At 42.5% G+C, this 24,790-nt stretch overlaps 1 protein-coding gene across 1 annotated transcript in view; it reads right to left on the reverse strand.

Annotated features, from left to right (window-relative positions):
- Positions 1–24,790, reverse strand: part of tmeff1b (transmembrane protein with EGF-like and two follistatin-like domains 1b) — a 228,004-nt gene that overhangs the window by 5,373 nt on the left and 197,841 nt on the right. The window contains exons 7-8 of the mRNA XM_072575758.1: positions 22,100–22,156; positions 19,268–19,382 (exon numbers count right to left, since the gene is read on the reverse strand). Coding sequence (XP_072431859.1) covers positions 19,268–19,382; positions 22,100–22,156 — 172 coding nt within the window. The remainder of the gene's footprint in view (positions 1–19,267; positions 19,383–22,099; positions 22,157–24,790) is intronic.

Here is a 24,790-nt window from a genome sequence, read left to right on the forward strand (position 1 = left end):
AATTCTCTGTTCTACAACACCACTTAGGCCTACCATTACTTCAATAAGTCCTGCCCTTGTTTGTTTTACCAAAACGTAATACCTTGCATTTATCTAAATTTAACTCCACCTGCCATTTGGCAGCCTACTGCCCCAATTGAGCAAGATCTCTTTGTAATCTTCGATAAACTTCTTCACTGTCCACTAAACCATCGGTTTTGGTGTCATCCACAAACTTACTAACCATGCCTCCTATATTCTCATTTAAGTCATTTTTATAAGTGACAAACAAAAGTGGACCCAGTACTGATCCCTGTGGAACACTGCTTGTCAGAAGCCTCCAGTCTGAAAAACAACCCTACATTACCACACTCTGTTTCCTACCATCAACCCTGAATCCCACATGATCTAACTTTACTAATTAGTCTACCATGCAAAACCTTATTCAGTTCATAGGATAGAGCTGAACAAGAGTGGATTGTGTTATGAGGGTAGGTTGGACAGGCTGGGCTTGTGTCCACTGGAGTTTAGAAGAATGAGAGGTGACTTGAAGGAAGTTTGTAAGGTTCTGAGTAGTCTTGATAAGATGAATTTGGCAAGAATGCTTCCTCTTGTGGATGAGGTCAGAACTCACAGGCAAAGTTAAGGGTCATCTTTTTAGGACAGAGATGACGGATTGTTTTTCTCTCAAAGGGCGATGCAACTTTAGAACACAGGTGTTGGAAATACATTCATTTTGTTCAAAGGAGTCATAATAATTACGTGGGTTGAATTTAAGATCAAAACCATCATATTAATTAAGTTCCACATTTTGTCCACTCTTTATCTTTTGTATGAGTGGTGATGAAAAGCTGTAGGAAACAGCCTGATGGTCTTCCTGAAACAGTGACTGCTTTCATTCAATGCAAAAGATGTTATTTACTTTGGTAGGGTCTTTAACTGAAGATGTTCAAAACATTTTCATTTTACTGTTCATAATAGCTTTAACCAAATCCTAACCTCTGAGAGTATCTTCTTATAAAATATTTTCCTGCCTGCGGATAAACATTTAAATTCTATTGTAATGCTTCCTCTTGGGCATTTCTTCGGGCGTTTTTGTAGAAGTGACCAGTCCTGGAGTTAAAGGGGTCGTGAGATCCTCCAGTTAGAATAGATAGGAAAGTACAGCACAGAACAGACCCTTCGGTACCCAATGTTGTGCCGAGGATTAATCCTAATCTAAGTTAAACTAACCTAACCTCTCTTCATAAGACAAGCCCTCCAGTCCAGGCAGCATCCTGGTAAACCTTCTTTGCACCATTTCCAAAGCCTCCGCATCTTTCCTATAATAGTGCGACAAGAACTGGATACAATATTCCAAGTGTGGTCTCACCAGGGACTTGTAGAGCTGCAGCAAAACCTCGTGGCTCTTAAACATTATCCCCCTGTTAATGAAAGCCAAAACACCACATGCTTTCTTAACAACCCTACCCACTTGGGTTGCAACTTTGAGGGATTGATGTGTTTGAACACCAAGATCCCGCTGTTCCTTCATACTGCCAGGAATCCTGCTTTAATCCTATATTCAGCATTCAAGTTCAACCTTCCAAAATGCATCACCTCGCATTTATCCAGGTTGAACTCCATCTGCCATTTCTCAGCACAGCTCTGCATCCTGTTTATGTCGCACTGCAGCCTACAATAGCCCTCGATACTATCAACGGCACCTCCAACCTTTGTATCATCAGCAAATATACTAACTAACCCCGCAACCTCCTGATCCAAGTCATTCATAAAAACTACAAAGTGCAGAGGCCCAAGAACAGGGCCCTGCGGGACACCACTTACCAGTGACCTCCGGGCAGAATACTTTCCACCTACAACCACTCTCTGCCTTCTGTCAGCCAACCAACTCTGAATCCAGAGAGCCAAATCTCCCTGTATCCCCTACCTCCTGTCTTTATAAATGAGCCTACCATAAGGAACCTTAATCAAATGCCTTGCTGAAGTACATATACACCACATCCACTGCCCAACCTTTGTCAACCTGAATCATTGCTTCCTCAAAGAATTCAATAAGTTATGTGAGGCATGACCTGCCCCTCACAAAACCATGTTGGCTGCTTTTAATCACACTATGCTTTTCCAGACAGTCATAAATCCTATCCCTCGGAATTCTTTCCAAAACCTTGGCATAAGGCCACAGGCATAAGGCTGACTATCTGATATTGCCAGGGACTTCCCTATTCCCCTTCTTGAAAACAGGAACAGCATTTGCCTCCCTTCAATCCTCAGATATGACTCCTGTGGAGAGTGAGGAAGCAAAGGTATTCGCCAGTGGCTTAGCAACCTGCTTTCTCACTTCCTGATAAATCTAGTCTGGCCCTGGGGACTTATCAATCTTAATATTTGCCAAGATTTCCAGCACATTAACTTCCTCAATTCCAATCTGTTCAAGCCTGTTTCCCGGCTCCTCAAAGTTCTCATTCACAACAAGGTCCCTTTCCTTAGTAAAAACTAAAGCAAAAAGCTCATTTAGGGTTTCCCCTATCTACTTAGACTCCATGCACAAGTTCCCTACTCTATCCCTGACCAGCCCTACCTTCTCCCTGAAGTTGGGACCAGATGACAAGCTCTTTCATTTGCTATAATTGTGAGCTCCAAATTAAGTTCAAACCTGTCAAACCTGTGCAAATTACAACTAATGACAAGTTCAGTTGTTGGATGGTTGGTTTGTGATGCAGTGTGACAACTTTGCCCATTGCTTGAGACATTTTGACCCTCAAGTCAAACTCACCACCAGGTGTTTTTCTCTCTTTCTGTCTCACTAATGAAAGAGTAGACTGTGGTGACTTGCACTCATCAAATACTGAATGTACTGAATTGTGTAAACATCCCACAAATTTCACTTCTCCTTTCTGAACTCCAGCTAAAAATACCTAACAGTATACCATCCTTGCCAAATTAGAAAAATTGGTTTTGCGCTCTGCAAAGCAGAGAAGGTTAGGGTGAGATTTAATAGAGATGAAACGACTGCCACTACTGCAAGGACAGCTAACCAGAGAGTAGATGATGGGAGCTTGGTTCTGCAGCCAGTTGTGATTCTGAAGTGGCGTTGGAGGTAACTTTCAAAAGGAAATTGGACACGAAGCTGAAAAAAGGAAAATTTAAATGGCTATGGCAAAAGGGCAGGGAATTGGATGAATCAGATGGCTCTTTAAAAGCACAAGGCAGGTCAATAACTGCAGGAAAGTGACTGTAAATCAATACAATGACAATCTTAGTTTTCTCCAGTTCAACTGAAACTTAAGGAGCTGCATCTTACCATATTTTGGCAAAATGTAAATTTTGTTAATTTTGATGAGGGTTCCTTGCCTGATTGTCCCAAACTCACCTCATTAACTATCCAGCTCACCCCTATGGCCCAACACCCATCAGATACAAGCCTAATTATCCTGCTTGTCATTGCTGGAAACACTCCAGTGAATGGTGACATTCTGACATCCTTGGCGCTGTTGCCATCTTAAAAAGGCCATTGTAGACCTACACAAACACTGGTATCCCAGTGCTGCCCTGCATGGCTGCACACACTCTATGAGGCTTTGGCTGGTAAGGGGAAAATGGTGCCACAGTTCACCAATAGGAACCTCGAGGTCACGGTGAACATGGTGGTGCAGAAGAGGTCTGAACCCTTCCCACTGGACTGGCAGAAGAGTCCAGGACACCAGGCGCTGCCAGCTGGTCTGAGGTTATCAGCCCCGACAGTGTGGTCTTCCCCATCTGATGAAATGCTCAGCAATCGAGGAAGAAGGTGCTCAATGACCTTCTCCACTGCACCAGGGTGAGTGCCACAATCTTCCCTCACAGTATTGCAACCATCTCCTACCATTGCACCCATTGAAAGGCTCATGCTCTACCACTCTTACTATTGCGTGCAACATCTTCGCTCCCTCACTCTCACCCACCCCAACCTCCCAAGTTACTAACACAGCATGCCTTCTGTGCTGCCCACTCATTCACCCACTTAGGATACTTCACCACCTTTCTTCCATCTACACCAGAACCAGCTGTGCCACCCACTTCATCTTTCTCAATCCCTCCCTTTCATTCACAGCAGGAGGAAACAGGATACAAAGGACCAGGATGGGCACTGCAGTACCTGGCAGTTGCCTGCTCAGCCCATGAGGAAAGTATCGGACACATCCTGCTGAGATGCCAAGACATCAATATCAGTCAACCAACTCAAACGATGTTCATTGTGGTGCGGTTCTCACATTAAGCCCCTTACCAATGTCCTTTTCCCCCTGACAATTCTTAATCCTTAGTCGTGATGCCTTCTCTTTGTTGTGTCCTGTAGGTACTGGCAGCAGGTCCACAATCTTAGAGGAGCACTGACCCACAATACATCTCTCCAGCAACTCTAAGGAGATGTATACGGAGGCCTCAGGAGGTCATTAGTAAGGCTGCCCCTGCAGTCCCACCACCAGCAGCTCAGACACTGACAGCTCAGCGAGTATGCTCACTAGATTAGAGTCAGGTGCACCTATTGGTGAGCACTTCTCTGTCTTGTCTCTGCAGCTGGCCAAGGAAGAAATGTCCCAGGTCACTAGCACTTGCAGGTCAGCCAGAGACCGGGCACTTGCTCCGCCCCAGGCAGGAGGGTTCCCATGGTGTCAGCAGTTAGGGACTTCATTGCCATGCACTAACAGATATACCAGCTGCAGATATGTGGGTGACAAGTACACACAATTCGTGCCACATATCCTTTCAGCAGTACCATTTCAATATAGACAAAATTTAACACAATTAACAACGAATCTGTCCATATATACACGGTTTTTAATATATTTTATATATACATATATAATACATATTAAAATAACACATTGCTCATTTGTAAATAAATCCACCACATGAATAGTCTTTTCTGCCTACTTAACCAAGGGAATTGGAAGCGTGAAATACACTGGTTGGAATCGTATTACTTTTTTGAAAAGTTGTGGAGTGATTCATCAGGGACCAGCAGTGTAGGTCACCACACCAGACCATGTCAGCCTTCACTGAATTTGCCACCCAGACTGAACACTTTCATCCATTTGGAGGAATGCCCTACGCTGTAGGAAGAAGGTCAATCTCCTTTTCCACTCTGCCAATGTAGGTGTCACCATCTCTCTCCAATACCACACTCACACTAACTGTACTTATTGTACCTGCCTCCTACTAAGACTCATGCTCTACCACTCTTACTAATGCCTGCAATATCTTCTCCACTCAAATTTCACACTTAACCAAAGCTGTAACAGCACTAACCCTGCGTACCATCTGTAATGCCCACTCATTTGCTTGGGAAACGACCATACCTGCACCAACAGCAATAACTGTGCCACCCATTTTTATCTTCCATAATACCTAGTTCTCTCTCTCTTTCCAGGAACAAAACAGCCCTTAATGGGCCAGAAAGAGTCAAAACGGGTGATGTGCTTCCTGTCATTCGGTTTCTTACCCCTTATCAGCAGAGGATCCTGACTGTGATTGCCCCACGTAGGCCCTGGACTGCGATCCAAGGCTCTGCTTGATTAACTGTGCCAGGATCCCCTTAGCAATGGCTAGCCCTCTTCACTGGACTGGAGGCCTGCTGACAATTGTTGCAAACTTCCTGGCTTTGTGCCTGTGCTAAATGGTAACATGAGCTAGTTATCTCTGGTTAAGTGTGAAAAGTGCAAAAGGGCAGGGCAAGGCAAGGAAGCTGTGATTATCCCATGATGTGGAGATGCTGGTGTTGGACTGGGGTGAACAAAGTTAAAAATCACACAAAATCAGGTTATAATCCAACAGGTTGATTTGGAAGCACTGGCTTTCGGACCACTGCCCCTTCATCAGGTAGCTGTGGAGCAGGATCATAGGACACAGAATTTATAGCTATAAGTCCTATGATCCTGCTCCACAGCTACTTGATGAAGGAGCAGCTCTCCAAAAGTTAGTGCTTCTAAATAAACCTGTTGGACTATAACCTGGTGCTGTGTGAGCATCCCAGGCAGACTCAGAGTGAGTGAGCACTATGACAGCAAAGACTTAGAGATACATCCTCATCATCCATGAGCTGGGTGTGTGTGCCTGAGCACACTGTGTCCTTAATGCAGCGTTACAATGATAGTTGCCAGGGCAACCTGAGACGCATCACTAAAGTGAGAAGCTTCCCTTATATGGATTGGAGATGTGCCATGATGACTTATAGAGGCTGGCACATTCAGATGCCAATGTTCATGGTCCATTGGGGCATGTGGGCCAATGTCCAAGATGTTGGTGAGCGGTGTCAAACCCGGTCTTTGGAGCAAGCGATAAGTTGAACCCACTCTGGTTTTCATGTCACCTAGGATGTACAGTGAGCTTGGTAACATCACAAACTGTGGCACGTTTAACTGTTAACAAGCTACTTACAAGCAAGAAAGAGTATGGGTTAGGGATGGGCAATGATTAGTGGCCTTTCCAGTGACATCTACAGCTTGTGAAAGAAATAACTAAAAAAAAAGACAGTGTCTATTTCATGCTCAGTGACTGACAGCCTGGAATTCACGCCAAATTTGGCTCTTGCTCTAATTTAAATGTTTCTGACACTAGATGTCAAAAGTAGAGTGTTTGAGAAGTTTTATGCTCTTACAAATCTTGGCTATCAAGTAACATTCTCTCTCAAGTAGCATACGGTTCAGGCTTCTAACTGACACTTTCTCGGCTATAGGAAATCTTAGGTCACCGTTATCGATTCCAAATAAATACTTACCTCAACAAAAGAGATTACCATAGCCACAACCTTTAAATATAAAGAAATTTAATGTTTGAAAATAAAATATATTTTTGACTAAAAAGCTATTAAAAGAACTACAAATTAGCAATACTAAAATTAGAAATTGCAAACGTATGGTATTTATAAAAGAGCAGAGCACAGCAAGAGAAAAATAATTTGTTCCGTCCCACCCTCACAACAAACTGAACATTCAAGTTTAATTTTGCAGAGTGAAGTTCTAAAGAATGTAAAATAAATATGTAGTAAGTGAGTCTATCACTAAGGAGAATTCTTAACAAGATGATCAACAACTATATTATCCAGCTTAGTTATAGTGTCATGTTAAATTATTAGAATACCCCTAATAATATATCACAAGTTCAGCAAAATCAAAATTTATAATCTGAAAATTGCTTTGGAATCACAACAGTGGGGAAGCAGGCCATTAAGCCCATCGAGTACACAACAATCCTCTGAAGAGCATCCCACCCAGACCTACCCCATCTCTGTAACCACCTCACTTGCACAGCTTTGGATTTTGGGAGGAAATCCACACAGACACGGGGAGAATGTGCAAACTTCATATAGACAGTGGGCCAAGGGTAGAATTGAACTCAGGTCACTGGTGCACCCAGAAGAAAGCCACACAGACACAGGGAGAGCATGCAAATGTCACACAGACAGACGCCTGAGGCTGGAATTGAACCCAGGCCCCTGCTAACCACTGAGCCACTGTGCCGCCCTTTAGAATAGCTATTTTTTCTGAAGGGTGATATAATAAAGCCTATAGAGAAAGAAATACATTTTTTTTGTGGATAAGAGGTATCACAGGAGCTCAGGGCTGACTGAAAAATGGTCAAAGAGAATGTTATTGGACACAAGAGAATTACATGTACAAACAAAAACGAATAACTCATATCAGATGGGACTTTTCACCACCACAAAATTCTTTAAGTTATTTATTTTAAAAAATGCAATTTTAATCACAATGAATCTTATTTGATTTTCTACCCATAATTTGTGGTTCACAAATGAGCGAGATATAAATTCATACATGGGCAAACTTTCATTTCCCTACCAGGCAGGAAAGCAACTGTTTTACAATCTGCCTGATTTTATTATCCATTAAAGTAATGGGAACATAACATCAGCAAGCAATGGATCCAAATATGCCAGACTCTACCTGGGAAGGTCAGGTTAAACTTAGTGCTAGTCTGTAATTTGCTTATGTCATGAGGATTTTTAATTTATTTATTCACACAGAACCAAAATACTACAAATGTTGTAAATCTGAAAGAAAAAGAGAATGCTGGAAACACTCAGCAGATCAGGCAGTACCCACAAGGTGAAAGAGCAAAATTAATACATGGTGGACCTTCTTATCCTGCTCCCAAAGAATTGCTGAGGAACTCATAACAGCTCCTGACAACTATCCCATACTGATTAATGTTTAAAGGGCATTAAGTGGCTGGAGGAAGATCTACCAGTCCCATCTGGGAGGAAATCCCTCCTGTTAGAGCTGTTGGCAGCTCTCGGATTCCAGCAGTACCACTCGGAACAGCGACCTGTGCTCAAGCCAGGAGGTAGTTGGGGGATCTTGGTGAGGTCAGGTCAGGTCAGGTGAGATGGAAGGTTTAGGGGTGAGGATGGGTGGTGAGGAGAGGATGATGTGGTGAGGCAGGGGAGCACAGGCCATGGGAGGAGGACAAGGGGAGCCCCAGATCACAAACTGGGGATTGTGAAGGAGACACCTTCCCATCCCTCTGTCTGAGGTACATGCAGGCTGCTATACTGGGTTTAACCCTACCCACGTCCACCTTACTGTAGCAGACTAGATCTTTTTGACCGTTGAGGGTAATAACAATAACCATCAGCCTCTAAATGGCTATTAATTGTTTTTTTTAAAATCAGTATTTCAAAGACTAGCCAGTGTTATTAAGTGGCTCATTGGTTGGTTGTCAAGTACATAATGAAGAGCTCTTCATAGGCTCAGAAAATATTAAAATATTGAATCAATTTGAATATCGAACCATAGGGTTCCCTATGTACGTTTACAGTTGATTCTTCATCATGCAGAATTCCAAAAAGAACTTTATTCACTGGAGAAAGGACCCTAATGCATCTGAACACTTGCAGCTCTGGTCAATTTAATGGCTCTTACCGCTTAAGGACAGAGTTTTTTGATCAACCACTGCACTGAGAATACCCTTTCATGATGAAATACCATTACATTATGGCAGCGGAAGTTGGCAAGACCTTTTAAAATTTACTTGTGGAAAAGTTTCTGACTCCACAGCTTCCGAAGCTTCACAAACTAACTTAACTGGCATGAATCCCATGGCCTCCAGCAACACACCTGCCTTAAAAGTAGATAAATATCCAGGGTTAGATGAAATAAATCCAGGCTGTTGATTTAGGCAAAAAACAAACCAGCAGGAGCTCCAGCAATAATTTTCAAATCGTCTCTGACTACGGAACACATGCCAGAGGACGAGAGACCAGCAAACATGGTAGGGTTATTCAAGAAGGGAGCAATGGATAAGCTAGAAAACTACAGGCCACTCAGTCTATCATCTGAAGGACAGAATTAATCTGCATTTCGAGAGATAGGGATTAATCAAAAACAGTCAGGATGGTTCTGTTAAGGGGAGGTCATCTCTGTTCAACTTGATTGTGGTAAACAAGTGATGAGAATGGAAGCATAGATACATATTTGTTGACAGCATACTACTTTTTCTTCAATATGGTTATAAGCTGTGGGCTGAAAATGTGTTGCTGGTAAAGCGCAGCAGGTCAGGCAGCATCTAAGGAGCATGAGAATCGACGTTTTAGGCATGAGCCCTTCTTCAGGAAACAGGAGAGTGTGCCAAGCAGGCTAAGATAAAAGGTAGGGAGGGGGGACTTGGGGGAGGGGCGGTGGAAATGCGATAGGTGGAAGGAGGTTAAGGTGAGGGTGATAGGCCGGAGTGGGATGGGGGCGGAGAGGTCAGGAAGAAGATTGCAGTTTAGGAAGGTGGTGTTAAGTTCGAGGTTGGGACTGAGACAAGGTGGGGAGAGGGGAAATGAGGAAACTGGAGAAATCTGAGCTCATCCCTTGTGGTTGGAGGGTTCCTAGGCGGAAGATGAGGCGCTCTTCCTCCAGCCGTCGTGTTGCTATGGTCTGGCGATGGAGGAGTCCAAGGACCTGCATGTCCTTGGTGGTATGAGAGGGGGAGTTGAAGTGTTGAGCCACGGGGTGGTTGGGTTGGTTGGTCCGGGTGTCCCAGAGGTGTTCTCTGAAACGTTCCACAAGTAGGCGGCCTGTCTCCCCAATATAGAGGAGGCCACATCGGGTGCAGCAGATGCAATAGATGATGTGTGTGGAGGTGCAGATGAATTTGTGGTGGATATGGAAGGATCCCTTGGGGCCTTGGAGGGAAGTAAGGGGGGGGGAGGTGTGGGTGCAAGTTTTGCATTTCTTGCGGTTGCAGGGGAAGGTGCCGGGAGTGGAGGTTGGGTTGGTGGGGGTGTGCACCTGACAAGGGAGTCACGGAGGAAGTGGTCTTTTCGGAATGCTGATAGGGGAGGGGAGGGAAATATATCCCTGGTGGTGGGGTCCGTTTGGAGGTGATGGAAATGACGATGGATATGGAGGTTGGTGGGGTGGTAGGTGAGGACCAGTGGAGTTCTGTCCTGGTGGCGATTGGAGGGATGGGGCTCAAGGGCGGAGGAGCGGGAAGTGGATGAGATGCAGTGGAGAGCATCATCGATCACGTCTGGGGGGAAATTGATATCTTTGAAGAAGGAGGCCATCTGGGTTGTTCGGTATTGGAACTGGTCATCCTGGGAGTAGATGTGGCGGAGACGAAGGAATTGGGAATATGGAATGGCGTTTTTACAGGGGGCAGGGTAGGAGGATGTGTAGTTTAGGTAGCTGTGGGAGTCGGTCAGTTTATAGTAAATGTCCGTGTTGATTCGGTCGCCCGAGATAGAAATGGAGAGGTCTAGGAAGAGGAGGGAGGAGTCTGAGAGGTCCAGGTAAATTTGAGGTCAGAGTGGAAGGTGTTGGTAAAGTGGATGAACTGTTCAACCTTCTCGTGGGAGCACAAGGCAGCACCAATACAGTCATTGATGTAGCGGAGTAAAAGGTGGGGGGTGGTGCCATGGTAGCTGCGAAGATGGACTGTTCCAAATCTCCTACAAAGAGGCAGGCATAGCTGGGACCCATGTAGGTGCCCATGGCTACTCCTTTGGTTTGGAGGAAGTTGGAGGATTGGAAAAAGAAGTTGTTCAGAGTGAGGACCAGTTCAGTCAGTCGAAGGAGGGTGTCAGTGGATATCTGCATACCTCGACACGGTCCTGTCCCCCTTAGTCCAAGAACTCCCCACCTACGTTTGGGACACCACCCACGCCCTCCACCTCCTCCATGATTTTCGCTTCCCCAGTCCCCAACGCCTTATTTTCACCATGGACATCCAGTCCCTGTACACCTCCATCCCCCATCACGAAGGACTCAAAGCCCTCCGCTTCTTCCTTTCCCACCGTACCAACCAGTACCCTTCCACTGACACCCTCCTTCGACTGACTGAACTGGTCCTCACTCTGAACAACTTCTCTTTCCAATCCTCCCGCTTCCTCCAAACCAAAGGAGTAGCCATGGGCACCCGCATGGGCCCCAGCTATGCCTGCCTCTTCGTAGGATATGTGGAACAGTCCATCTTCCGCAGCTACACTGGCACCACCCCCCACCTTTTCCTCTGCTATATCGATGACTGTATCGGCGCTACCTCGTGCTCCCACGAGGGGATTGAACAGTTCATCTACTTTATCAACACCATCCACCCCCGACCTCAAATTTACCTGGACCGTCTCAGACTCCTCCCTCCCCTTCCTAGACCTCTCCATTTCCATCTCGGGTGACCGAATCAACACGGACATTTACTATAAACTGACCGACATCCACAGCTACCTAAACTACATTCCTCCCACCCTGCCCCCTGTAAAAACGCCATCCCATATTCCCAATTCCTTCGTCTCCGCCGCATCTGCTCCCAGGAGGACCAGTTCCAATACCGAACAACCCAGATGGCCTCCTTCTTCAAAGACATCAATTTCCCCCCAGACGTGGTTGACGATGCTCTCCACCGCATCTCCTCCACTTCCCGCTCCTCCGCCCTTGAGCCCCATCCCTCCAATTGCCACCAGGACAGAACTCCACTAGTCCTCACCTACCACCCCACCAACCTCCATATACATCATATCATCCGTCGTCATTTCCATCACCTCCAAACGGACCCCACCACCAGGGATATATTTCCCTCCCCTCCCCTATCAGCGTTCCGAAAAGACCACTTCCTCCGTGACTCCCTTGTCAGGTGCACACCCCCACCAACCCAACCTCCACTCCCGGCACCTTCCCCTGCAACCGCAAGAAATGCAAAACTTGCGCCCACACCTCCCCCCCTTACTTCCCTCCAAGGCCCCAAGGGATACTTCCATATCCACCACAAATTCACCTGCACCTCCACACACATCATCTATTGCATCCGCTGCACCCGATGTGGCCTCCTCTATATTGGGGAGACAGGCCGCCTACTTGTGGAACGTTTCAGAGAACACCTCTGGGACACCTGGACCAACCAACCCAACCACCCCGTGGCTCAACACTTCAACTCCCCCTCTCATACCACCAAGGACATGCAGGTCCTTGGACTCCTCCATCGCCAGACCATAGCAACACGACGGCTGGAGGAAGAGCGCCTCATCTTCCGCCTAGGAACCCTCCAACCACAAGGGATGAGCTCAGATTTCTCCAGTTTCCTCTTTTCCCCTCCTATGATTTTTCCATATGCTGCTGATTCGAGCTGTCCTTACTGTTTTGCTCTCACATAATCATTTGCACAGTGTATATTATGTGATCCTATTAATTTCCCCTCCCTTGTCTCAGTCCCAACCCTCGAACTCAGCACCACCTTCCTAAGCTGCAATCTTCTTCCTGACCTCTCCGCCCCCACCCCCACTCCGGCCTATCACCCTCACCTTAACCTCCTTCTACCTATTGCATTCCCAACGCCCCTCCCCCAAGTCCCTCCTCCTGACCTTTTATCTTAGCCTGCTGAACACACTTTCCTCATTCCTGAAGAAGGGCTCATGTCCGAAACGTCGGTTCTCCTGCTCCTTGGATGCTGCCTGACCTGCTGCGCTTTTCCAGCAACACATTTTCAGCTCTGATCTCCAGCATCTGCAGTCCTCACTTTCTCCTAGAAGATCATAATCTTCGGGGCCAAGTTGAGTAATTTCCTTCACCAATTGAGTGTTCTCTGATTAATGTAGCTTTTAATGGAGTGCTCAGATTTCATTGATTTTTCCATATGCCGCTGATTCGAGCTGTCCTTACTGTTTTGCTCTCACATAATCATTTGCACAGTGTATATTATGTGATCCTATTAATTTCTCCAAATATTAAGTTAGAATTTCAATTTAGATGGTCATTGAGTCCAAGATAATGATAGTATGCAACAGTGAAGTCAGTGAAATGACTATTTATTTTGACTATACAGATACGTCTGTGTGTTAGTTGTGTGTGTGTGTGTGTGTGTGTGTGTGTGTGTGTGTGTGAATGAATGTATGTTCCTGTTGCACCCACACCCATTGTCAAGAAGAGCTTTGAGAGGCTCATGTTGAGGCATATTAAGACCTTGCTGTACCCTCACTGGACATCCTGCAGTTCGCATTTTCGAATCGCTCAACAGATGATGCCATTTCCACCACCCTCCATCTGACCCTCACTCACCTGGAGAAGAAAGAGACCTACATCAGATTACTGATCATAGACTTCAGGTCTGCATTTAGCACCATCATTCCTCAGCACCTGATTGGAAAGCTGAGTCTGCTGAGCCTGAATGCCTCCTTGTGTAACTGGATCCTGTACTTTCTGGCTGGGAGACTTCAGTCAGTCTGGATTGGGAACAGCATCTCCAATATCATCACACTGAGCATGGGGGCCCCCAGGGCTGTGTGGCCAGTCCACTGCTGTTCATTCCACTGACAAATAACTGTGCAGTGATGCACAGGTCGAATCACATCATCAAGTTCACTGATGATATGTTTGTAGTGAGTCTCATCAGCACAAATGATGAGTCAGCATACAACGAGGAGGTGCTGTGGCTAATGGACTGGTGCAGAACCAACAGCTTGTCTCTGGACGTGGACAAGAAGAAAGACATGGTTGTTGACTTCAGGAGGACACGGAGTGACCGCTCTCTGCTGGACATCGACAGCTGCCCCATGGAGATCGTGAAGAGCACCAAATTTCTTGGTGTATACCCAGCGGATAATCTCACCTAGTCCCTCAACACCAGCTCAATAGCCAAGAAAGCTCAGCAGTATCTCTACTTTCTGCACAGGATGAGGAAAACTGACCTCCCACTCCCTCCCCATCCTCACCACATTCTACAGGGGGTTCATTGAGAGTACCCTGATCTGCTGCATCACTGGTTCAAGAATTGCACCACCTTGGATTGTAAAACCTTACAATGGATAGTGAGGACAGCTGAGAGGATCATCGGGGTCTCTCCCCCCTCCATTACAGACATTTACACCACACGCTGCATCCGCAAGGCTGAGAGCATTGTGGAAGACCCCATACACCCCTCACTCAAACTGTTCTCCCTCCTGCCATCTGGCAGAAGATACCAGAGCATTCGGTCTCTCACGACCAGACTGTGAAACAGTTTCTTCCCCCAAGCCATTAGGCTCCTTAACACAACGTGATTGGATTCTTTCTCATCTGAAATTCTTTGCACAACTTTGAATAGCTGCGAGAAAAATGTCTATTATTTATCATTCTTCTGTTACAATGTAACTTGCGTGTTTTGCACTTCTTAAGCACTTTATGCTGTGTACTAGTGTGTAGTTTGTGCTGTCCATGTAGCACACTCGATCCTGGAGGAACACTGTCTCGTTTTTACTGTATCAGTTGTATATACTCTACTCAACTGTGTGTGTACACATGAGTCCGCCTTGCCCTCCTCAACCTGTCTACAGACTTTGGCATAGTTGATCACATCATCTCTTCTAACTCTTCCACTGTGTTGTCACTGAGTGGAAGTACTCTCACCCATTTCCTTTCTTATTTGTTTAATCATAGCTAGAGTATCCCTTGTAATAGCTCCTCCAATGTTATCTCTCTTGACACCTCTTTATGCATTCTTGTCCCTCTTATTTCTCACTCATGTGCTGCCCTCCAGCAATAGCAACTGGAAACAGTGTTAGTTTTCACATATACATTGGTAACATCTCACTCAACTCTTCCACTGTTACGACATTTTCAGACTGCTTACTGCTCAGTTGAATATGGGAAATGTGAAGTTATTATCTTCAACAGTTGCTGCAACCGCTGGTTCCTAGCTTCAGACTCTCTCTCCCAAGAATGCACTTAGAATGAATCATTGGGGGGAGTCAATGCTGCATCTCACTACCTATGCAGCATTCTCCATTGATACCATTAAAGAACATTGGATTGCAAGCCACATTGTCTTTCCCAAGCATTGATACGAGATTGTGCAATGCTATCAGAAATTTGGAATGCACTTTGAAAGAAAAGCAAGACAAGGGAGTACTCAGTGAATAGTGAGACACCGGGAAGATCAGAGGGACAGAAGTATCCCGGGATGTTTGTCCTGAAGGTGGCAGAACAGGATTGCTATGATAGCATACAGGTTGCTTGCTTTTATCAGACAATGCGCAGATTATAAAGGGAGGGAGATCACGTTGGGGTGGTACAGAACTTGAACTTTGGTTAGGTCACAGCTGGACTAACTAATAACTACTATAGGAAGGATGTGATTGAACTCGAGGGGTGCAGAGGGTATTCATCAGAATGGTTCCTGGAATGGACTGATTAAGTTATGAAGGCTGCACAAGGTCAGATTGCCTCTCTGCTCTACAGAAAACAGAGACAGGACCTGATTGAGGTGTATTAGATTATGAAAGATATGGACAGGATGGATAGAAAATAGCCATTCCCTTTAGCTTAAGGGTCAATAACAAGCGCCATAATTTTCAAATGAAAGGCAGGAGGTTTAGAGGGGATTTGAGGAAAATCTTTTTCTCCTAGAAGTTGGTGAGTGTCTGGAATGCCCTACCTGGGAAGGTTGTTGAGGCACGTAACCTCACAACTTTTGAAAAGTACTTGGATTAGCATTTGAAATGTCGTAGTATTCAAGGCTGTGGGTCTAGGGCTAGAAAGTTGGATTAGTACAGATTCAGCACAGTTTTGGAAGTACACGCTTGATAGGCTGTACTGTACGATTCTATGAAATGAAGCAACAAGAGTCTATGTCTCTCTCCACATTTACATGTTCAACCTTCTTGGATTAAATGAATTGGATAAAGTTCAGGCTTTAAACCCTATTGGTGAATTTTATAGAAGATTATTTTGTGAAATGTGACAATGGTGTTTTCATATCCATAAGACCTTAACAATTGTTGATTTATGCTGTTCACAGATATATCTGTTCAATAAGGTTAAAGCTAAATCTCGACTGCAAGTATAACAGGAGAAGTAGAGACAGAAAAATAATCCAGTCTTGACACAAACATCCTTGAGAATTGTCACAAAAGGAAGCTAAGTTAAGTCAAGAATGTATATTATTGGTAATACCATCTTTAAGCAAGCATCAAACAACTGAACATTCCTCTTTATACTAATGTCTGCTTTCAGCAGCCAATACACAATTGGACTGACTAATGCAGAATAAATAATCCTGATGTATTGCTAGCAGAGACAGTGAGATCTTTCTATAACCAAAGATTAATTGCACCAACTGAAAAGTACTGGCCACTGAACAAAAAACTTCACAGCTTCCTTTAGCATTAAGCCATTGTTTTCAAGCACTGGCCAGTTATGATCTTGGAATGCTGTAGCATTGTACAGGTCATATTTATAATGTGAATAAATGCAATGGTGAGGACTTGGAATTGTGGCAGTATTATCATAAGACTCGCGGACCAAATTGTAATATGGCAGCTGGTGGAATTTAAATTCAATGAATAAGTCTGGAATTGAAAGATAGTTTCATGACAAATATCATTGATTGCTTTTCAAAAAAGAAAAATCTGGTTCACTGATATCCTTGAAGTCTGCTACTCTTACCTTGAGATTCCAGATCGCAGCCTTCTGAAATGGTCTAGCAAACCAATCAGTTCAAGGGCTACAAATGCTGGCCTTGCCAGAGATGCCCACGTCCCACAAAATAATAAGGCATTTCTTTTAGGAGTTTGTACAAATGGGAAAAGAGCATATCTTCCCCTAAGGAAACATTTAAAATGCTGTGCATATAGACTGAATTTATCAGAGCAAAAGATCTTTACCAATTTGAACAAGGATTGCTTTTAGCATTCAATCTGCGCAGCTCAAAGCCACTTAATGCTAATTGTGTAAAAGATATCACATTCTGCTAACTGTGAACTCCACTGCTACCGATTACTTTTGTGAGTAAATTATTGTTTCACACATTATCACACGATACTGGTAAATTTAATCAGGTTAAAGTAGAGGGATAATTGCCAAACAAATGGAGTTGTGGTTGAATCTGAATATTACAAATTAGACATAAAACAGGAGTGTCTAAGACTATAGAGGAAATGCTTTACTGCTAAGGTTATTATTTCTTACATTTATGGAATCATTGAATGGTTACAGCACAGGAGGCCATTGTGACTCTCTGCAAAGTAATGGCTCCCATTTCCCTACTTGGTCTGAAACTTCAGGCAAGACCATTCAGGAGAAATGTTAGAAAGTACTTCTACACACAAAGGGTGGTAGAAGTGTGGAAATCGCTTCCACAAATGGCAGTTGATGCGAGATCAGTTCTTAGTTTTAAATCTGAGATAGATAATATTTTATTAAGCAGAGGGATTAATCAATATAGCCCAAGGCAGGTATATAGAGTTATGCCACAGATTAGCCATGATCTTATTAAATGGTGGAACAAGCATTAGGAACTGAATGGCTTATTCCCATTCCTACATTCCTATGCTCTGCATAGCTCTGTAAATCTTCCCATTCAGACATTCATCTTAATTCCCTTTTGAAAGCAAGAATTAAAATTTACTTCCAGCCCTGTTTCATGTACAGCATGCTAGATTCTACCAAGGTGCTATAAAAAGTTTTCCCTCGTGCGGCCTCTTTTTTGCTGATTACCAAAACCTTAGTCCTCTGATTATTGAGCCATTTGCCAAGAGGATCAGTCTCTAAATCTACTCTGTATATATCTTTAATGACTGTGAACAATGTGCAATGTGGGCATGGGGGAACCTACAGGAGTGCAGGGTTGGTCACAAACATCCCAGACATTATCATTTTGAATGGTACAGCATGGCCAAAGGGCTGAATGGCCTACTCCCATTCGCAAGTCCTATATTCTCTTCACAAGGAGGATAACTCCAGTTTCTCCAGTCTATCCAAGTAACTGAAAACCCCATCCTTTGAACTATTTTCGTGAATCTTAAAACCCATCTTTCATTAAGTGTGATGTCCCCAGTTGGAGACAATGAGCAAGATTATTTTGTAATTAGTGGGCATCTGGAGCCATTAAAAATGACCTAAGTCTTGGAATGGCACCCCCATTGTGGCATCCCCAATTCCTTCTGGTGTAGACTACTGGTAAGCACAGCAAGCGCACACCTAATAATCCAAACCTGGCTATCTCCACTGTACAGGTAAATATCCACAAGCTGTTTTCAATTTTCTGTGGATGGTCCAACATATCCATAAACTTTGGGTGACAGCCCTTTGGAAAAGTCAAGGATCATTGTTTGAATTCAGAAACTTTCTGAAAGGCAGTTTCCATGGCCCCTCCATGTCAACTCAATGTCAACCTATGCCGGTTATAGCACTCATGTTAACCTAAGGCCCTTTGATACCCATCTCAGTCCACATGATGTACAGAAACAAAGAATCAAATTATAACAATGGAATCTGATAAACAGCTTAGTAAAGATCATCCATTTATAATTTTTAGAAATAAGTTCAACAGAAGTTTTAAGCACTTGACATTGACAAAATCACAGAGATAAACATCATATTATCACCTCAAAGTGAAGCAATCAAGTAAAGTCAACCCATCTCTGAAACCTGTCTAAACAAACTCACACATAATCCTTTCACAAGAGTTTAGACAGAACTCATTCAGGTTTTCTTTCAACCAGCTTATCTCAGCACTCGGTCACTACTGATCTGATTCTGTGGTCCTACCTCTATCCCCCTACTTCTGTAGAATGTGTAAGAGGGCACTTCATACTGAGGAAGGTCTGTGGAGTCGGTACATTTACCAACTTAAGTTACTCAATTGCAATTGAAAAATTCAGCTCATTAAATATTCCAGTAGTGACCAAACCAGTGTTTATAAAGGATTATTCCAACTTCCTTACTTTTGTAATCAATGATTGGATCTATGCATTTTTTATGTAGAAGCTTTCCAAGAATAAAGAATAATTGGAACTTCAAAATAACATAAGCGAGAACCTTAAGAATCAGGCACTTACAGACAGGATGTCTCTCGACGAGCGTAAATATATTCACATTTGCCATGCAAGCAGACATTTTCTGAACACGGCTGGTAGTTTCCAGTGTAAATATCTTCTCTTTGATCACTGGCATCTGAAAAGTAAATTAATAAGCATCGGGGTTACTTGTTCTCATTTCATTTGTTTTACACATATGGTGCAAATTGGCTACTTTAAACTTATCACGTTACATTTGGATGATTAGATTGAATATCCATGAGTATCCCCCTTCTCACTGTAATTCTTTGGCCTTAATCAAAAGAATTCTGTAATGTTTTCAGATAAGTGTGTACTGTCCCTTATTTTGATCCTTTGACCGATGGATCTGGGGCATTTATTAACCTCACGTTCAGACATTTCAAATCAGTCTAGGCTTTTGGTAGCACTCTTACAGGCATAAGAAACGTTATAATTGTTATCAATAGGTAACTTCCATCCATTTTTAGCAATTAAAAAAATATTATTGCGTTACCAATTTTATTTCAGAGAAGCCAAAACCAGGATAACGACTATTAATAATTTTGCTATTAGTGGAATTTTGATGCATGAAAATGGTGGGTGGATTACTTAGAACAACACTGAAATGATTCATTGTTTGTGAAGTACTTAAAAATGTCATTAGATTTGGGAAGATGTCCTTAGATTAGAAAATAGCCAATGTAATGTTTGTATTCAAAAAGGCAGGGAGGCAAAAAGCAGGAAGTCTCAAGCTAGTTAATTTAACATCTGTCATAGGGAAAATGTTAGATGCTATTTCTAATGAGATTATAACAGGATACTTGGAGAGCTTCCAGGAAATCAGGTAGACCCAACATGGTTTTGTCAAAGAGAAATCATGTTTAATTAATCTAATGGAGTTCTTTGAAATAGTAACTTCAGTTTGTGTTGTACTTAGATTTCCAAAAGACACTTGATAAAGGTGCCATGTCAAAAGTTATTGAATAAAAGTGTATGGTGATGGGGGAGGCATCTGGGCATGGATAGAAGTCTGGCTAGCTAGCAGGAAGCAGATAACAGAAATAAATGGGTCTTTTTCAGGTTGGCAGGATGTCCCAAATGGTGTGCCACAGGAGTTGCTGTTGGGGCCTCAACTCTTTACAATTTATATAAAAGAATTGAGATGAAGGGACCAAAGGCTTGGTACTAAACTTACTGATGATACAAAAATAGATAGTAAAGTGAGTTGTGAAACGGACATAAAGTGCCTAAAAGGGGATACTGATAGGTTGAGTGATTGGGCAAAGTGGAAAGTGCAATATTGTCCATTTTGATGGAAATGGTAACATGAAACACATGATCTAAATGTGAGAGTTTGCAGAACTCTTAGCTGCAGAGAGGCACACCAGCGGGCAGGTTCCAAAAAAGGGAGATGAGGGGGGCCTGGCCACATTTGAGAGGTTAGGAATTGAGAGTTAAAGTGAGGTGGTGGTGGGAGAAAGAGATGTTGCACTGGGTGCCTTCACTATTCATAATGAACCTTGAAAGGAGGACATACCCTGCCTCTCATGTGTAATACCAGCTCATCCAGTAAAGGCTACTGGGTTACCCGCTATTAGTTGAGCTCAACAGGTCCAAACACAGGCCCATACAATTGAAACAAAAAGGGAATGGGAAGGCTAAGTGCCACAATTTATCAGCTAACCAGCATCAACCTCTGCCTCAAAGCCAGTTGACAGGGGTTGAAAATTCCACCTTTCATGACTGCATGTTTAAACTAACATCTATGTGACAACTGCAATCTTCAAATGGTCTGAAACTGACCTCAATGGAATGCAACCTTTCCCCATGCTCACTGCCACGTAGGTGTGCCAAGGCTATAACTGCAATTGGGAGCACAATGTCAAATGGGAATAGTCTGACTCTACTGTTTCTTATGTCTCTGGTATTGTGGTCTATCACCAAATACCACTGTAATAACAATGTACTTTACTTATGGTGCTTCAAAACAAATCCCCGCTTTAATTTTAGTTTGAGATTTTAACAAATCCCTACACTCAACATGTTTCTTCCTTCTTGATATGCCAAGTTTGAGTTGTATGTGCTCTATTTTCATGTGTCAGATTTCTTCAGCATTTCATGTTCCACTGAGGAATTGACAGATTAAAAGAAGGTTTATATTGAATTAACAGAAAATGCCACTATTTTAAGTAAAACCAAGAATTGCGGATGTTGGAAATGCTGAAGCAAAAACAGAAATTTCTGGAGAAATTCAGCAAAATATGTAGAGAGAAAGCAAAGTCTTCATTTTGGGTCCAAGACTATTCATCAGAGTTTAATTCATAGTTCTGCTGAAGGGTTACTGGACCTGAAATGTTGATTTTGCTTTCTCTCCACAAATACTGCAAGACCTGCAAAGTTTCTTAATCAATTTGTATTTTTGCTGTTATTTGAAGTTCATTAATTATTAGGAGACAAACAATGCCACAAAATGTAGAGGAATATATTTTTTCTAAAATACCAGTAAACTACAAAAAAATTAACAGCACAGAAAATAAACCGCAAAATTGGCAAAAGTGGTCTTGCATTTAAGACGTTATCACAGGCTGAATCTAGCCTTGACCACTCCAGCTGTGTGAAGGCCACAACCAGTACAATCCAATTCTAATTCGAGGAAGAGTTCTGATCAATTTACTATAAATGCATTGCAATGTATTTGGTGAGAATGCTTTAGCCTGGTTTAAGGGCAGTGCAGATCTGTTTTTGTAACAGGCTTCCCAGATGCTTGCCCTATTCTTTGTTGTCAACTAAACATTATTTCATCACAGCATGCAGAGGAAGTTTTTAATCATGTATACATTTTCCACCACTTACCTTTAACTTCTGTACCCAGCTGAAATCCATTGTCTTTCCCCAAAGAAGCAGTGTCATCTTAAAAGAAAAGTTGATGCGTAAAGACATTGTTAACAAGATGGCTTATCACTTACTTGAAGGGACAAACAGTTTGGACATGTTTTTATCTTTCTTTCTTAATTTCTGAATAAACATAATGTAGCCCTACTATTGGTCCAGATTGAACACCTAGGACCTCTGATTGATGTTCCAGTAGGAATTAGATGCATGGCTTTCAGATGTAAGTGGAATTAGAGTCTTTTTTTTAATGTAAGATTACAGCACAAATAATAGCTACAAAATTCATTACACAACTTCCCATAAACCATTACTAGCCTTTGCCAATTGTACATTTTCTTAATTAACTGCAGTACAATTTAAGTAGGTTGTGTTGCATTATTATTTCCATTTTACCAACATACGTTCTGGGGTTTGATCGGTGTTTAACAAGATCACCATAAAATGGAGATGCTATGGCAATGGTCATGAAATGCTTCGCCATGTGCTCCTGCCAGATCCTCTTCTGTATTTTCTTCAGCCAAATGCATTACGTGATACAGCATATGTGTTAGAATATATAGAAGAGAACTTGAAATTCTTTTATCAACATATAATTGGAAAAATGGTCATCAGTGGAAGAATAGGATGGAGTAAGAACCAAAAATGTATAACATCTTTATAGAAGACGCCCTAGGGTTGAGGGACTAAATGAGTACTTTGTATCCATCTTGACTAAATAGTTATTACAAAGTCATAGTAATGGACTAAGCTATAGAGAAATTGGATATATTAATATAGAAAAATCACTAGGTCCAAATGGGATACATTCAACATTGCTGAAAGAAAGCTGGATGGAAATTGCTGAAGCTTTGGCCACAATTATTATCAAATAATGACAGGGTCTACTGAAGAGTGTAAATGTTACACCCCTGTCCAAAAACAAAGGAACTGGGTTAAATTAACAATTCCAGACCAATAAACCTAACGTCAGTGATACAGACTTTTAGAAACAATAATCTGGAATAAATTTCATTGTTATTAATGAACACCATTATGTTAAAGGAAAATTGTGTTTGATTAACTTGATTGAGTTGTTTATGAAATAATTTATAGGATTGTGGAAACAGAAAATTGATATTCCAAGATTAAGGAAGCAGTGGTAACATGGAGAGATAACTGATTAAAGGACTGAAAAGCAGAGCAATGTGAATAATTGTTGTTTAAATGGGAGGGATGTGTCCCCCAGGTGGTCAGTGTTGGGAACACTGCTCTGTTTAACATAAATTCATGAGATGGATTTGGACATAACTTAAGAATTGCAGAGGACACAAAATCTAAAACATGGTGGAGAATAGTACCAGACATAAACAGGCTGGTAACATTGGCAAACACATGGCTGATGACATTTAACACAGAAAAGTTCTAAAAGTGATACATTTTGATAGGGAAAGTGAGGAGATCTGTCATGTAAACCCAACCATACTATTTTGAATGGAACAGAGAAACTGAGGGTGTATGCAAAGTTATTTTTCCAGGTGGCAGCATAACTTAAGACGCTAAAAAGGCATATGGTGTCTTTGAGGATCACAATACTAAAACAAGGACTTCATGCCAAATATGTAAAAAAATTACTGAATTTATTGACTCTGTTGCATTTCTGGAACACTGGAGGACAATGTCTCAAAGTCTTAAGTGGTACAGGGGAAATTTACTTTTACAACACCCTCTACACGTTAAAAGTAAAACACTGGCTATAAAGAGATTTGAGACATCTAGTCATAGAATCACAGAGATATACAGCACATAAACAGATCCTTTGGTCCAACACGCTGACTAGACATGACATCCTATATAAATCTAGTTCCATTTGCTAGCATTTGGCCCATATCCCATCAAACCTTTCCTTATTCATATACTCATCGAGATGTTGTAATCGGAGCATCTCGACCACTTCCTCTGGCAGCTCATTCCATACATCCTCCAGCCTCTGCATGAAAGCGTTGTTCCTGAGGTTCCATTTTATATCTTTCCCCCTCACCTTAACCCTATTCCCCCTAGTTCTGAACTCTCCCACCCCAGGGAAAATACCTTGTCTATTTACCTTATCCATGCTCCTCATGATTTTATAAACCCCTCAGCCTCCAACCCTCCAGGGAAAACAGCCCCAGCCTATTCAGCCTCTCCCTATAGCTCAAACCCTCCAACCCTGGCAACATCCTTGTAAATCTTTTCTGAACCCTTTCAAATTTCACAACATCATTCCCATAGCAGAGAGATCAGAATTGCTTGACCATGAAGAATGTTGATATAAATGCAAGTCCTTCTTTCTTCATTATGAAAATCTTCAGTTACAGGTAGAGACTGGAGAAACTGAATTTATTGTTAGAACATAGAAGGTTAAGGGCTATTTAAAATTATGAAGGTTTTGACAGAATAAATGATGAGAAACTACTTCCAGTGGCAGATAATTGACAAAAAGAGTTTATGCAAGGAAAACGTGTTATGACTGGGAATATATTGAAGAGAATAAAATATAGAAATATACATATAAAAAAAGTAAGATACATAAAGCAGGTTATACCAAAGGATATACAAAGGATATACTTTAAGCCATAACTTCCAAGGTCATGGAAAAAAAACTGGGAATTAAACTAATTGGAGACTAATTTCAAA

The sequence above is a fragment of the Chiloscyllium punctatum genome, chromosome 8 (genome assembly GCF_047496795.1).
Source record: "Chiloscyllium punctatum isolate Juve2018m chromosome 8, sChiPun1.3, whole genome shotgun sequence".
Classification (NCBI taxonomy): domain Eukaryota; kingdom Metazoa; phylum Chordata; class Chondrichthyes; order Orectolobiformes; family Hemiscylliidae; genus Chiloscyllium; species Chiloscyllium punctatum.